The sequence below is a fragment of the Penicillium canescens genome, assembly GCF_028828765.1.
Source record: "Penicillium canescens strain IBT 15451 chromosome Unknown utg000010l_segment0_segment0, whole genome shotgun sequence".
Lineage (NCBI taxonomy): Eukaryota > Fungi > Ascomycota > Eurotiomycetes > Eurotiales > Aspergillaceae > Penicillium > Penicillium canescens.
This window is the reverse complement of record NW_026703972.1, coordinates 1725695-1741323: the sequence shown is the minus strand read 5'-3', so window position 1 is coordinate 1741323 and position 15629 is coordinate 1725695. Positions and strand designations below refer to the sequence as shown.

At 48.3% G+C, this 15629-nt stretch overlaps 7 protein-coding genes across 7 annotated transcripts; 3 read left to right on the top strand and 4 right to left on the bottom strand.

The window, feature by feature from the left end:
* Positions 1 to 5930: 5930 nt before the first annotated feature.
* On the bottom strand, positions 5931 to 6539 carry N7446_012364 (GPI anchored serine-threonine rich family protein; the record flags this gene model as incomplete). The annotated part of the gene is made up of 1 exon (XM_058521106.1): positions 5931 to 6539. The coding sequence occupies one exon, from the start codon at positions 6537 to 6539 to the stop codon at positions 5931 to 5933; it is 609 nt and encodes a 202-aa protein (XP_058366472.1).
* Positions 6540 to 6957: 418 nt separating this feature from the next.
* On the bottom strand, positions 6958 to 7463 carry N7446_012363 (LysM peptidoglycan-binding domain-containing protein; the record flags this gene model as incomplete). Its single annotated transcript, XM_058521105.1, has 2 exons — positions 6958 to 7314; positions 7422 to 7463. 2 exons carry the CDS (start codon positions 7461 to 7463, stop codon positions 6958 to 6960), a joined length of 399 nt encoding a protein of 132 aa, XP_058366471.1.
* A 658-nt stretch (positions 7464 to 8121) lies between these two features.
* N7446_012362 (uncharacterized protein) lies at positions 8122 to 8391 on the top strand (the record flags this gene model as incomplete). Its single annotated transcript, XM_058521104.1, has 1 exon — positions 8122 to 8391. One exon carries the CDS (start codon positions 8122 to 8124, stop codon positions 8389 to 8391), a length of 270 nt encoding a protein of 89 aa, XP_058366470.1.
* A 67-nt stretch (positions 8392 to 8458) lies between these two features.
* Positions 8459 to 8794, top strand: N7446_012361 (potassium transporter; the record flags this gene model as incomplete). Its single annotated transcript, XM_058521103.1, has 1 exon — positions 8459 to 8794. The coding sequence occupies one exon, from the start codon at positions 8459 to 8461 to the stop codon at positions 8792 to 8794; it is 336 nt and encodes a 111-aa protein (XP_058366469.1).
* A 375-nt stretch (positions 8795 to 9169) lies between these two features.
* Positions 9170 to 9500, bottom strand: N7446_012360 (uncharacterized protein; the record flags this gene model as incomplete). The annotated part of the gene is made up of 2 exons (XM_058521102.1): positions 9170 to 9343; positions 9396 to 9500. The coding sequence occupies 2 exons, from the start codon at positions 9498 to 9500 to the stop codon at positions 9170 to 9172; spliced, it is 279 nt and encodes a 92-aa protein (XP_058366468.1).
* A 191-nt stretch (positions 9501 to 9691) lies between these two features.
* Positions 9692 to 12094, bottom strand: N7446_012359 (uncharacterized protein; the record flags this gene model as incomplete). The annotated part of the gene is made up of 5 exons (XM_058521101.1): positions 9692 to 9704; positions 10258 to 11285; positions 11357 to 11485; positions 11547 to 11736; positions 11817 to 12094. The coding sequence occupies 5 exons, from the start codon at positions 12092 to 12094 to the stop codon at positions 9692 to 9694; spliced, it is 1638 nt and encodes a 545-aa protein (XP_058366467.1).
* Positions 12095 to 14063: 1969 nt separating this feature from the next.
* N7446_012358 (uncharacterized protein) lies at positions 14064 to 14777 on the top strand (the record flags this gene model as incomplete). The annotated part of the gene is made up of 2 exons (XM_058521100.1): positions 14064 to 14321; positions 14388 to 14777. The coding sequence occupies 2 exons, from the start codon at positions 14064 to 14066 to the stop codon at positions 14775 to 14777; spliced, it is 648 nt and encodes a 215-aa protein (XP_058366466.1).
* Between the last annotated feature and the right edge of the window lie 852 nt (positions 14778 to 15629).

Sequence of the window (15629 nt, the reverse complement as noted above, 5' to 3'; positions counted from 1 at the left end):
ATGAAGGGTGGCACCAACGCCACAGAAACCGATCTTAACTCAAGCAGATGGGCAGATAGCACAAAACTGAGCGGCATTACAAAAAAGGTCAAGATTGGGGCGTCTCACCAGTATGACCTAGGTAGCGCCCACGCGGGGACGGGAACAAAGGTCTATGAGTTTTGACTTCGAGATACTATCAATACCTACTGATGGAGCACTTTGGTGCTGTATTCTCCGCCGAATTACCAACGGAGCGTGTCTAGGTAACAAGGATAGGCCACGTGGGTCCCCCCCCCACCTATGAACGAACGCCGTTGCATGTCCCCCAGACCGTCCATACTACGCCCATCCGTCAATGACGCGAGATTCACGCATCCGACGGCACTAGTCGAACGCACACTGCATGCGGTGATACCCCGACAAAGAATCCATGTACCTCCGTATTTCACGGCGGAGTAAAGAGCGAGATTCCCAGACTCGCAACCCCTCGGAGAGGGGAGGCGCGGAACAACCCAGAGAAGAGGCAAGGCACGTGTGGGAGATAAGCTTTTTGTTAAGAAAAGCTTATGCATAACCGAGAAAAGTCACACACAACAAAGTTTCCGTGTGACAACACCCGACTAATTAGAGCATTTACACAGTCGAGAGTACCTTCCCAATTGGCATACTGGCTTCTCGAAATCCCTCCTTCCAGGATCAAGTTGGCTTCCCAGGAACGCACGTGGGTAGCCGCTGCCGCGACCAGCCAGGTCAAGCCCCGACCAGCGGACTGGCGGAGTAATACTTAGAAAATAGAGACTATTTGATTTTGGTTGCAGAAATTGAAAGGCCAACCTCTTAAGTGGGGGGATAGGTGGAAATGACACCATTGTCCATACCGTCCTAGCTGAATCCAGTTACACAAAAGGGAAGACATCTAATCAAGAAATAGACTATTCATCCCCTGACAACGCACCACACCAGCTCACAAATCCAAAAGTATTTGCACAGTTCCATTCCCATGCCTCAGTCGCGCAATGCGGAGAGCTTGTCGCAGCAGCATCCTTCAACAAGACACAGTCGAAACCTTTACTGAACGCATCTGTCAGCGTCCCGCCGACGCACTGGTCGGTATTGACCCCCGCGAACAGGAGTGTCGTAATCCCTTCCTCCTTCAGAAATGCCTCGAGCTCTGTCCCGGAACCCCAACTGCCTTGGTATTCAACCCTCGAACAACAATCATCAAGAAGAACAACTATAGTTAGATCTAGTTACGAGACATAGCACAATGCACTTAATCAAAGTTCTGATCTTGGCCAGATTTTCAAGTTTGAATAGTCTGATTTTCTACAATATGCACTGTTTAGCTCAGCCGCAGAAAATTGGCTTATTCGAACGTCGGATCAACGAGTCAACTCCTATATGTCCAAAGTCAACTTCGTCCTGCGTGTTTCCGGTGTAGGTAATAGAATATGAACTGAAATTATCTAGGTGACGGTAAAACTACCGCCTCGGGTAAGCCACCGCGACCGCGCTTTTAAAGTTTGGGCGAGGCGACGGTTTCCACTGCCTGATCTTGCTCAATTTTTCTTCTTTCCTACATCATGCCTGATTTCCGACATCCGAGAGACATGAAAAAATGCTTGTATCCGTACGATTCCGGGGTCATCCAACTAAATGTGCAACGCTTAGGGCAGAACTCCGACAACAACTCGTCCTGGACGGCTCTAGTAGACCAATCCATAGACAGTGGAAATGATGTTCCGGCACATATTGCGAGACAAATTACGTGTGCTTTACACCCTACTCTATCCGGAAATGACCGGTTATCCTGGGCTTTAGATAGATTACGACTGAAGTGAGTCTTTTAAGTTCCACGGAAGGATCGATCTAGGCATTTCATCTGATCTGACATTAAGCTATTTAGGTACATCAACGGTGTGGATATTGTATCCGCTGAAAAGCAAATTCGTGCAACTTCTGCTATAATACGCTGCAATCTTCCGCACCTTTATCCAACTGCCAGCAACAGCGAAACATCTTCAGAACTCGACGTGTCATGGGGTGCATATGACGCGATTATCACTCTTTTGCAAACTCATTTCCGTCACTACAAACAAATCATGCTTGTACTTTGGACCGATCGCACTATTAGCTTATGGAGGCGCGAGACAGGACAGGAGAACGATGCTATGCTAGCCCGGCTTGAGAAAGTACTTATCCGGGCGGATGAACTTCATCGCACACTTGCTCAACAGGGATGTGAGTTTTCGATTTTTCCGTCTCCGGCCGCATTCGAATTGTGCCTAGATCAAGCAAAGGAATCAGGTGGGGTTCTCGAAGAGGGTGACTGGGATCATAACCGGGGTGCTGAATCCCGAGTCTGGCGCAGTATTGAGCCACAACTGGGCTATTGGATTCGAACAAGCTTCTTTGACATGTTTGAAAGGGAGGATATGGAATTTGTGTGACATTGGATTAAGGGCATGTAAGAGCCCAGGCGCTTACTATGAGCCCAGGCAAAATAGGGAACAAGACTTTTCATGTCTCTTTAAGCAGCTGAAAATTCATACATCTGGAGATAATCCTAGGGCTGACAAATACGATCACCACGTACATAAACTCTTTAATATCAAGCTCCAATTCTTGAAGACAAGATCTAGATGAACGTAGCTCCGCAGAGTTGTAACGATTCAAGCTGTTTGTAGGCACTCCATTACAGGAAAATAACAACACTCGCACTGGTGCTTAACAGACCGTGGCAAAGTTAAACGGCCGCTGAAAGCCCCTTTGTGCTGTGCAAGGCGACAATAAACACGAGCCAATCGTTGGTCACCGAATCATCCAGTGATAAAATTGGGGACACGACGGTGACGTACAATTAGTGTTGAGTACCGGCAAAGTTTACGAACAGATAATAGCAAAACTAGCATACTTGGTGAAAGGTGGGGTTGCTTTACTTATTCACCTGATATGTTCATTTTGGCTGAGAATCTGGCGCATAGAAAAGCTAAATATTGAGACATGGACTTCATTTTCTGACGGACACTTGAACGAACACTATCTTGAACGAACGCTTTCTTGAACTTCATAATCTGACGAACGCTTGAATGAACAGTATCTTGAACGAACAGTATCTTGAACTAACAGTCTTGAACGAACACTATCTTGAACTTCATAATCTGACGGACACTTGGACGAACAGTATCATGAACGAACACTACTCTTGATGAACAGTAGCATGATTTGCTTTTAGTACTTAGTGGAGCCACTAATAATCAAAACCTTGTCTGCAATAAATGAATAGTTAATACAATACGCGGCACCTGCGTGTATTTTTGCGGTAGGGGGATGGTTTAACGGAATCATAAGTGTAAATAATATGGCCAAACAGAAGATAAAGTTTTAACTACTTATAGAATGGCCATTTTGAACAGGTTCGAGTTTGACTTGAACAGGTTTGAATTAAACAGCTTAAAGCTCGGGCAACTCAATGAATGTGTAGTCACAAAGTTAGGTGTGGGGTTTATATTATACTGGTTTGGGTATTGCGTGGGCGAGATTACCTATCCTGTCGCTCTGCGATTATTATTTGCCTCTTTGAGGTATCCTATGCCATTTAAAGGCGGTGTTAATTGGGCGGACATAAGGTCTTTGAACAATATTGACAGTTTTACGACTCTAGTTGGTAGATCAAATGATGGAAGCGAATAAAGTGAAGATGGGGAGGTGCGGAGTTAATGTATGTTTAGGCTGAAATGAATAACGTAATCCTACAACCGATGCCAATATGTTAGGATTCTTCCTTCCCGTTCGGGTTTAGCGCCCTGATGTAGTCAGCTCACCCAATAGGCACGCTGTGTGCTTCCCATCTCTCACAGAATCCAAGCGGATTTTCGCCGCTCCCCACTGCAAGTTTCGAATCAACACCTATCGACGGGTCCTTTTCACCATTTTTTTTAAAAAAACTCTACCACAAAGAACCCCGTATGCAGATGGCTATTTATGCAATATAAGAAGCGAGATATTAAACCAAAACCGAACTCTTCGAAGATATTTGGTGTACCTGAAAGCACCCTTTGCGACCAGCTTGATGGCATCAATCCACGGTCGGAAACACGCGCCAATGGCCAAAAAATGAGAGCTATTGACGACGGGTCCTTACCAAGCTGCTACTAGATGCTGATAGAGGAGACTTTTCAAGCCGACCGAAATTTCTACATGGGATGGCGCAGATTTTGTTTCGCAAGCGTAGACAGGATTCTATTGCAACCTTGATGTTAACTGGACATATAGCTTTCTTAAACGTTACCCAACGCTACGGATAAAACCGGCGTATACTGTATCGTACTAACGTGCAAAGCAGGAGGGCCCAGAGGTTATAAAACCGTGGTTTATGACTGCACGCGAAGCTATTCAGGAACATGGTATCACCTCTTATTGAAGTTGAAGGTTCCATCTCATCTGCTTTTCAAATATCTCAGAATCCTCACCAACTCGATAATAAGTTCCGCAGCCTACAAGGAAGTCTCGAAATAGAAAGCTTTCTTGCAGTCCACTCTCACATATTCATTATCTTGAAAAGGCTGCGCAGATGGCGATGAATACAAACCTCATTCTTCAACAAGAAATGACGGTCCTATGGACTGAGTATGAACGAGGAAAAAGAAAGAATGCCAGGAATGCGTGCTACAGTATTACTGGTAATGATCTTGTTCTATTTGTACAAGAAGGTCAAAGTCGAGTTCAGCAGCTTGGTACGTAACATAATAAGCAGATTAGTGAGCCTACACCCAGGCCAGCTCCACAACGCTGTAGTAGCGGGGAATTATTGGACACACTATACGGCGTTGTCCTATTTAATCCTTACCATTTTCCTTTTTTAAGATAATCCTATTTATAATATTTGTTGTTGAAAAGTTGTAGCGCTGTGGTTTGAGCAGTGAAAATGCGCGGCTCGGCGCGGCTTGGTTGTGGATTACGCTATGGAATGCTCTTAGCACGTACATAATCCTATGAGAAAACCGTCGATGGAGTCCTACGATGAGGCCTTGTTATTTGGCTACATATCATGCGTCTATTTAACCCCTATCAAGTGTGAACATGCGCAGAGAAGGCTACAGATATTGATTAATCTATTGGCTTCGCTTACCAAAGACAATGCGCCCTTTCTCGTCTTTCTTTCGAATCCATTCATGCTTTGACAGTAACCAGACGTCCTAGGGAGAATACGACATTTCCAAATGGCACTTGCGTCTCCGCGGGGCCGCTTTCGGAATAAGCTTTATGCTAAGCTTTAGCAAGGGTTTTCAAGGCGGTGAGAAAGAGGGGTTATGGAGCGGTCGGGGGCAATGGTGGCTTGAGGATCTTATAGTAGACACACTTGCTGACAACTTGTGAATAGGAGCACGCAGCCCCAAGATTGGCCCGTTACTGGTAAGAGGTTATTGGACTCTTTGTTATCACATACACATAGTGTAAGAACAACAATGCATCCCACTGGACATCAGCGGAAGCCCCGGATAGCAGAGCACCCTACTGTACACAGAAAAAGTGGACAGGACAATCCCAATGATGATCTCCGAGTCCCACCAGTCTCGCTTGTCATCAGAGGGGAAAATTACGCTTAGTCCTCGGCAGTCAAAAAGGCCGTCAAAGGGCTCCAAACACGGGACGTAAAGTACAAAGTACACGTCCGAGTGATGGGAAAGGGGCCGGAAATAAAGCATTCGCAAATTCAAGGGATATTCCAAAAATATTATCATAATGAACACGCTTAGCCTAAGCATAAACATAAAAAGAAACCAATAATCACAATAACCGAAAGCCCGAACAGTTATTGGGGTGGTATTTCGTAAAATATGCCAATGGCAGCCGAGGCAAAAGCGGAGAGCTGTTTCAGGTACAGCGTCCAAGAAAAGAAAATATTATCAATAAATGGCAATGGAAATGTGCCGAATGGGATCAATTTACAGCATGGCGATGGCACCAGCGACGGCGGCCAGGAGGCCACCAGAGACGCGGTTAGCGACACCGGCGTTGGTGGTGGGCACGGCGGACTGGGAGGCCGAGGAGCTGGCGGCGCTGGAGCTGGCGCTGGTGGAGGAGGCAGTGCTGGAGCTGGAGCTGTCGGTGGTGCTAGCGGAGGTGCTGGCAGCCGAGCTGGAGGACTCCGACGAGGTGCTGGAGGTCTTGCTGGTGGTGGAGGTAGAGACGGAGACGATCGAGCCCTCGACAGTGAAGCGGGGCAGGAAGTTGTAGTCGTTGTCGTTGTCGTCGGAGATAATCTCGATGGTGTAGTCGGGCTGGGCGGCCAGCTTGGAGGGCACATCCCAGGTGTAGCTGCCGTCGTTGGGGATGTTGGAGGCGATGACACTACCGGAGTTGGCGGTTGTCACAACTCCCCACTGCAGGCGCAGAGTGACTGTGCCGCTGGTGGAGGGAGTCCAGGTCAGAGTGGTGGGCTCGCCGACCTTGAAGGTGTAGCCATTGGTGGGAATGTTGAAGGAGTTGTCCGTGCTGGAAGCAGAGGCAATGGCGGCCAGGGCGACGACGACGAAGGAAGTGAAGAAACGCATGGTGATGGGTTGCTATGTAAGGACGGAAAGGTCTATGTGCAGATAAAAGAGTAAAAGAGTGAAAAAGGGGAAATCAGAGCCTTAAAGGAAGGGAAGGCGAAGTTTAAGAGGCAAATGGAAGACAGAGCCGAAAATGAGGCGCAAGCGGAGGCTAGCGTTATAAGAGCGAGTCCATGGTTTGTTAGCAGGAGACTTAAGGGACTTCCGAAACCCAAAAGAGGCAAGAAAACCAATAGCGTCAAATGCAAGGTACTGCGATCGGTTGTCACCCCAACTCTCTCGTGGCGGAGATCCACGAGCTTGCAGGTCTGTGGCCATTAACGGCTTTGGCTTCCTCGCTTGGCAGGGAATCTCCTCTGCTAACTGGTGCACCAACGGACTCCCTCTCCACTGCCGGCCTCGCTCGTGGCTTATCGGCCTAGCTAGCTGTAGCTGTGGGTGTGACTCCCGGGATATCGACACAAACATAGTCGCCCATATCCAAATATGCGCAAGATGTCCCAACAGCTGGATTCCAAGCGTAGAAATCATCTAGTGAAATTCCGGCTGTAGAAGCTACAGCAGAACAGGTATCTCCCGGTTGAACGAGATGAAACTTATCGCAGTCACATACCATCCCACTCTGAATTGGAGAAGGAGTGGAGATGCCACCTGAGGTAGTGCTGGTGGTAGTGATCGTATAACCGAGAATATCAACACATACGTAGTCACCCACATCCAGATATGAACAGCTGCTTCCCACTGCCGGGTTCCATGAGTAAAAGCCAGCAAGGCACTGGCACAGCCATCCTCAGACTCAAATACTTATGCAACTTCCGGTTCCTCATGTTTGGCTTGTTTGCATCCCTATGGAATGTTCTTTTCGTAAAGTCGAATTCATACAACGATAATACGTAGGGCCATGTATTCTTCAGTGTAAGCCATTACATTATGATAATTTCCCTCGTGTGATCTCCACCAGCGCCTTTAAACTACAGGATGGACTTGAGGAGCTCAGCCACATTAGACGGTTGGCCACACAGGTCCGAAATGGAAGGTCGTTAAACTGCAGTCAAGAAAACTTTTTTCCAACTTTGAGGCAATTACGGTCCAAAAAAGGTATTGTCGGTGAGCGAATGGGCGGCCGTCGCTATTTTGACCACCAAAATGATTGCCTGATTCCTGAAGAACGTTAGTCTAGGTATGAGGGGTTTATGTAGTCCTATCACAGCAAGACAGCCGCGGGAGCCTATTTTCTGCTAAGCCTTCATAACCTCGCAGGCCTAGTGCTGTGTCTATTCCACACTACCTCGTTTTGGTGCAAATCCGCCCTGTGGCGTTGCTGTTCTATGGCATTTCGAACCCCGGCCGCGTAGCCTCGTATAGGCTGAGGTCAAAACAATGGAGAATCAATTTGTCACCTGATTCATCTAGTAGGATCGCTGCAATAAGCTCTGATCAAGCCCTCAGCAAGTTCACTATGATTTTAATTTTAAGCAGCCTTAACGCGCCTCCAGCCGGGAAGACACCCTAACCGTGCTTCCATCTCCTCCCGCCATGGATCTCAACGTCGCTCCACTATTGGCTAGCTGTTTCTGACAGTATGGCGACCATAAGGACCGCAGATGCCGCGTACGCGGGATATGAGCCGGGACAGCCACTGTCCTGCGATGATGGATCATCTATGGGCCCGGCTTTCTCCAAGTCGCAATCGATGGCCCGATCTTATCAAGAGGAAATCCACGAGAGCATCTACAATATCCGTTCTCGCTCCAGGATAACGGAGCGGATCAATAGCAGGATCTCGGCTGCGGAGCAGCCAGACGACGACCCAGGTTGCGAAACCCGAGCGACTTCAAGCAGAGACAGGTAGGCAATGCGACCATGAAGGGCCATTAAGGGCGAACGTCACTCACCATTAACAGGTATTCAAAGGCAAGATGCTGTTATGGCTGGCATATCAATCCGTGGGCGTGATTTATGGCGATATTGGCACCAGTCCGCTCTTCCTCTTCTCGTCCAGCTTTTCGTCCCCTCCCTCTCGACAAGACCTGATAGGCGCCCTCTCCATCATTACTTGGAGCCTGTTCATGATGGTGACTGTCAAGTATGTGCTGGTGATCCTTCATGCCGATAACGACGGCGAAGGTGGCACTTTCAGTACCTATTCCCTTCTCAGCCGCTATGCCGTCTGTCAGTCCTCGCCACATATGTTATCGTTCTTCACGAGGGAACCGTCATTTACAAACCTGTCGATCGCCATCCGTCAACCCTAGCCACACAGTGATCGCTTTTCCACAAGGGAACCGTCACTTACACCCTATTGATCTATCCGTTACTCTTGGCCCTCTTGTCATCTCCCTTCTACAGGGGCCATGGGGGAGGGGACATCACTTACACTCTGTCCAAATGCGAGCAATAAGAGTGGGCAAAAATATTGTGTAAAGACACTGTTAGAAGAGAATGATATTAAAATAAACATCTTCAACAGTGCTCTCGAGCTAGCAGTAGAACAAATAAAACTAGACACCTAGTGGTATAAAACCTATAGCTGTGAAATTATGTAGTTCGACGGGCAAGAAAATATTTACAGCGGGTCAATAAACAGTTAGTTGTTTCAGTAATAACAACAAAGGTCTTGAGCATCTTCGTCAGAAGAGACTGCAGTCTTGGATTTCGCGAGTAGCCGATCCATGGTCCCCGCAGCAGTCCAAAAGTGCTGCTTCTTTGCCACTCATTTTAACAAGCTTGTCTTGAAGAACATTGACGGAAAAACCGCCTTCCGTGTCGTAAATATCGTCGCCAACAGAGGCATCCAGGATATCCTAGATTTTCGCAAATAATGGAGCAATCTAATATATGTTGACTATATCCTACCTGCATCATCTCTTCGGTCGGAACTGTAACTACATCAGATCGGAAGTCGGCCGAGGCCTTCTTCAGCGCATTTCTCAAATTTTTGGTCTGTGTGTGCTGAAACATTGGTTCGATTCGTTTCTTGTTTCAGTTTTCTTTTCCTTCGCAGGTCATGACGGGCCCCGCTCTTCGGTTGTAGTGGGCGTATTGTTTACGGACGTTACTGTAAATCGTCGAATGTTCAATTTATTGTCCCGAAATATTGATACTTCCTGGACAGATCAAATCACCCATAACACATACACCACGTGGCACCGCTACTCCAGATAGCTGTCGATATCAGCTCAGTAAAACAATTATAGTCTTGACGGCCACCTAAACTGCAGAAATCGTCCGGACTCTAAAATGTACCCAACCCACAAATCAAATCAAAAAGAGTTCTATTCTAACCATTGCTACACTGGCACAAATGGAGACGGATGAGATATTTTGGCTCGCACGGGGCACCTGCGGTCTGAACACTGGCGATGTAGGCCTCGTTGACGGAGGGCTACAGCGCCGTGAGGGCTGCAGGCGGGCCCGTGGCACTCCGTATATTCTAGGAGGAAAAATAGCTATGCGAGAGCATACGTGGTATATACATGAGGGGGTTCCGCGGTGGGCGGGAAGAAACCGTCGCGGAGAGAGCCCGGCTCTCCCTCGAAACGGCGATGTTCTTTTCGAGGGAGGGGAAGGCCAGGCGATATTTGTGTGCGATGTCCAGCACGGGATATCGTGGGCCCGACGCAAGGGGCTCTCACGCAACAGTCCCGAATAGAACCTATCATAGACTCTGATGGAGCGGTCTGCAGTATTTTCTTCGACGTGCTGGGCAGTGGTGTACGTCTCCTCAGCCATCCTCTCCTTCTCTGAAATAACCTCATCCCGCTCTTGGGCATCCTGATTGCCATGCAGTCCGATCTTATACCAGGGAAGCTGAAACAGATGATCCATGCTCTCCAGTGTCCGTCCAGCTGTTTCCGGCAAGCTAAACCATACCCAGAGACCACCAATAACAGTGACTGCCGCGAAGAACCAAAAAGTGCCTTTAGGAGCGAGGCCGCCATTGGCAGTTGACAGCAGCATGTTTGGGAGTGCTCGTGAACTACCGTACTGATTGGCAAAGTGCAATGTCATAGACAGTGATGTTGACAAGGCACGGATGCGCAGCGGAAATAGCTCGGCCGTGAGCAAGTATTGCATGGAGTTCCAACCGAGCGCCCAGCCAAAACCGGAGATGAAAATCATGGCAATAGCACCGCGACTGGCGCCTTTCTTTGACTCCGGCAGAACAAACTTTTTGACTATGCCCATTTCGGGAACAGCAGTGAGGAAGGCGGCAATATAGATCATCGAGATGGCTTGCAGGGTGATGCCGACGAGTAGTGCGCGCTTACGACCGATGACATCGACAAGGAATAGAGCACAGATGATCGCTGCTGCCAGCTTGACAATACCAAAGACGGCCGTAACTAGCAGTGACTCATTGGAGCCAGTAACGCCAAGCAGTTTAAACAGATCAGGGGCGTAGAGGGTGATGGATCCAGCCCCGGACCATTGAGACAGAATCTGACCCATGCAAGCGATATAGAGTCGATACAAGTTACTTGTGTCCAGGAATATCTCCTTGAGAATGCCAAACCAGCCAGCTCCCATTGTTGCCTCCTTTTCTGTCTGCAGTGCAATCTGAATAGCCGAGATTTCAGAGACCACATATTCGTGATCAACCGGAAGACCGCGCAAGCGGGCAAGAGTCTTGCATGCCGCCTCATCCTTACCGTCTTTGATAAGATAGCGAGGCGATTCATACTGGAAAAATGACATGATAAAGATGATGCCGGCGAACATGATGTGAAGACTAGTAGGTACCTCCTAAAAGTTAGGTTAGTCTAGTTACTCAGTTTGATTATGAATGTTTTAACCAGGCACAACTGAGTCCTTACCCATCGTTTGTGAGTCGAATCGCCCATATTGACCTGACAGCCGTAATTGGCAAAGTAGGCAAGCACGATTCCCAGGTACACAAAACCGGTGAAGACGCATGTACAAAGACCTCGAATGGATGCGGGGGCCTAGAGTAGGAGGTAATTAGCAAAGCAAAGGTGACACTATGTTCAGAGTCCATCAACTTACAATTTCAGCGAGGTAGACAGGTGCAACGACGACAGTCTGTCCCACACCCAGGCCAGCAATAAATCGGCCGGCATAGACGGCACCTAAGTTTCCATTTGCTCCCATAAACATGGCAATACCCACAATCCACAGAACGCACAGTTGACGGGTCGCCCAGAGACGGCCAATGCGATCACAAACTAGGAATGCACTATAACAGAAACAGCGGACACGTGGTTAGTCTCTTGGACAGAGCAATCGTCATGATCATGAAATGGCATGGGAGCATACAAGAGGGCACCACCGACAGAGCCAATCTGAACCATAGCGGACACATTGGCCTTGATATTTGTCTGTTCCACCAGGCTGTATGAGCTGTAATGGATGGTCCTCTGGAAATCCTTAGAATTGAAGGCGCCTGAGATCAAACCCTCATCAACGCCACGAGCTGCACCCATGAGGCCGAAGGATATCACGGCAAACCACAGTCTCCAGTTGAAGACCTCTCGTGGCTCAGGTAGATTCTTCAACCTGAAGATATTGACTGGTTTCTTTGAGCCGCCCGCCATGGTAAAACTTCTGTGTGCAATTTTAGGGGAATCGAGGATAACAGAAAATGAGGCTCACTGTCAAGGAGTTTCGCGGGAAAGCCCTTAAAGTAAGCAAACACTGCTGGTACCTTGTCACAGGGACGGGGGATATATGCGGGGATCCATGGCACCCAAAACGAAGGCTTCATTCAACCTCCGAGTGGCAAAGGTACGGTTTTGCGGAACGCCACGGCATCAAATTATTCCTCCGATTAACGGAGTCCGGCCTTTTTGAAGGGGTTTTGAGCGAGTCATGGGGGGCGCTTTTGACCCTAACCCCAACCAGCGCCCGCCGTAATGTCATGTGGTTGTCGGCCTGCTGTTGGACTCCAACATTAGGGTAACTTTCAGACCACTTTTTACCTAGTGTACGGCAAAATATTTCCGGATGCGGCCAGACCCCTTGGACGCACCGACGAGGCGTCTGGTTGGTCAGGGTCACGCGTGTATTCGAATCCTCTACCGAAGAATCAAAGTACTCTTCCTCCACGTTCCGTAGCGCGCAACCACGGTCGAGGAGGTACATTTAAACAGATGCTCAGGGGGCTGGCTCATGGTTCACATTCATTCCTTCCTTCTCACAAAAAGTTCCATGCCAAATCTCTTGAGTTTTCGGCACCGCCTATTCTCCATGGCGTGCGTCAAGATAATTATAAGGGAGCCTTGTTTTCAGGGGATCGGCAGTGGAATGTTGGACTGGTACTTGGTATTTCGTTGGCGCGATTTTATCTCCTCCTAGGCAATAGGGAATTTGACGTTGACAATACATAACTTATTGGTAGGATGGTCCTCGCCATTTCATTAGCATTTGTCCTTCGGGTCTTTCTGCCAATCATAAGACTTACAAACATGCGTTATAAATGGTGCTAATATTTCCCATGTTTCATGCGGCGCCTTATGAGGAAGCACCATGTTCTTGCCACAAAAACCCGATCAAAACATGTTGCACTGTTTTTGATTAGGTTAGCCCCGGAAATTGCAAACTCAAAGACAATAAGGACATGCCATCCTCGCGTTCTGGAACACTGCGACAAACTTTGACGATACTTAATTATGTTGAACTGTGTGGGTTGTACGTGGGATGCCGGATTTCTCTCCACATGGCGTTTCTCCACATGGTTGCCTGAACCTTGTTTGTCAGCTCGGACAAGCTTTCGAAGCATTTTGGGGCGGGGCCCCCATTCGTTTTGATTATTATTCCAATTCCACTAGTGTGGATGGTGAATGCAGACAAAGGCCGAAAATGAAGGCTTGGCTATGGCTGAGACCCTGAAGTCACAGTCACATGGACAGGAAGAGGAGGCAGAGGACCTTCTAAGGAATGAAACAATTAGATTAACGACTGAGCCTCGACTTAGCCTGGTAGACAGCTATTTTTACGATGCAAATGTATATGATTGGCTACTTCGTCGCCAACGGGGACCGAATGTAGAAGTGGAGTCCAAGACTATAGCGCAATTCTTTCTAGGGTCTTTGCCCGGTCAGGGTCCGTACAGGGTCCAAATCAGCCCCTGGTCCCTTTAATGGCCATTTAATGGCTCATGTCCCCAACAATGCGAGCCTCGGGGGTCCGAAGGTGCATCATGACGCCTTACCAGGAAGAGTGATCGAGTGTGCAGACTTCCACAAGTAAACGGGCCGAAAAGGCCCAACGTGGGGAAGCATAGCCTGTAAAACGTCTCAGTTAAAGGGAAAAAAGCTCGAGTTCGACCATATTTGACCAATGTCCGTCCAGTTCCGCCCCTTAGTGGAGACTAGAACCCTCGACCGATCAGCGTCTCCAGGGCTTGTTTGGATCATTGCAGCCTGAAATGGATCAGTTGGCTTTCTCGAGGAAATTTGGGTCCGGAAAATTTTGTTCATATTAGACGCGAGACCTGTATAACAGAATAGTGACATTGTCCTCATTAAAGTTTTCTTCCGCCTTCCCCATTCACAGCACAACACCATGCTTTCAGTGGCTCTTTTCTCTCTCTTCCTCGTTGCTGGCGCTCAGCCGCTGGAGCAAACGTTGACGGTCGAACCTGTCAAATACTGCACAGAGCTCCCAGATTACAACCCAAAAACGAAGATCGCCGGTCCATGGACGATCAACGTCGATGGATGCTATAATGGCAAATCATCCCGCAGCTGCAGCATCGAAGGGTTTTCCACCGGCGCCGATACCACACGTCAATTTGGCGATGAAGGCTACCTCAACGGCCTGGTAAGTTCCATCATTCCCTCATCTCAACCAACCAAAACCACAGCATCAGAACTAATAGCCACACAGGTCACAATAACAAGCCAAAAAGAAAACATAAAAACTCAACTTCGCTGCAACGGCAACGAAGAAATAACTCAAATCGAAGCAAATGTCCCCTACGGCTCCGGTGATCTAGCCTGGCAGCCCGTCGGCATCAACCACCACCCAGCCACAGGCCGACTCGTCTGGGGGCGGGACTTTGAGCCCGTACAGGTCTACCGGCACTCAATGCAGGGTACACCGCTCAAGGGACTCTTCCTCGGCTCGAATGGTCAGACGCAGTGGGTTGTCCATTCGTCGGGTCAGGATGTTAGCATTGTTGATTTCAAGCCGTATTGGGTTCCCAGGCTTGTTATTCTTGATATGGTTATGAATGCGGAAGAATATATGACTTTTATGAGGATTGATGGCAGCTGAGTTGGGGTGGTTGTCACTTGTATTTATTGATTTCCTTCTTTCTTCTTTTATCTGATTTTTTTATCTCTTCTTATACCCCAATTTATGCGTCTCGGACGGCGCGTCGCGCTCTTTTCTACTTTGAACATCTCGCCCACTCCCTTTCTTGGAAACAGTATACTTCAGAAGTTAGAAGAATGAAGTCACTTTAACCATAACTAGGTAAAGTACTTACATCAGGTCAGACCTCCATCCCGTGCTTCTCCTCTCACCGTTGATCAAACTACGCTAACCCTACCTTCGTTGTCAAGACAGCCGCTACCCCCAATCGGATCACCCCTTCCTCAACGCTACTCGATGCGATCAAGCACGGACTAGCATTATGGGAGCCGTACTAGCTGCAAATGATTTACTAGCTGCAAATGATCTACTAGCTGCAGGCGTGAAGTACGATCATGAGAGTTACGGCTGCGACGTTTATGTGGCTCACACATCGACCGGGAGCTGTAGTCCAAGCCGCTACAGCCGATTGTTTCACTTTGTTTCTGTGGATTCTTCAGTTCGCGCAGCCCAGTCCCGCCTCCCTCTTCGCATAATGAGCATGGCGCACGGGCTTCTACAAGTCATATAACAGCCATATTTGGGTTATGGGAATGGAACACCAAGAGCCACATAATTGAGTGGCCTCTTGAAGCACGCACACGATAAGAAGTGTCTACATTCAGAGCGCACAAAGCACAAAACAAGGGATTTTGGGCATGTTGTCATCTGCAAGACGGCCATCGGTGCATGGAAGAGCTGCAGAGCTGTATGGAAACTCCATTTCGACGGATTCTGTTGGCCGAAGTTGAGTTGACCATAGCTCTGGCCGCA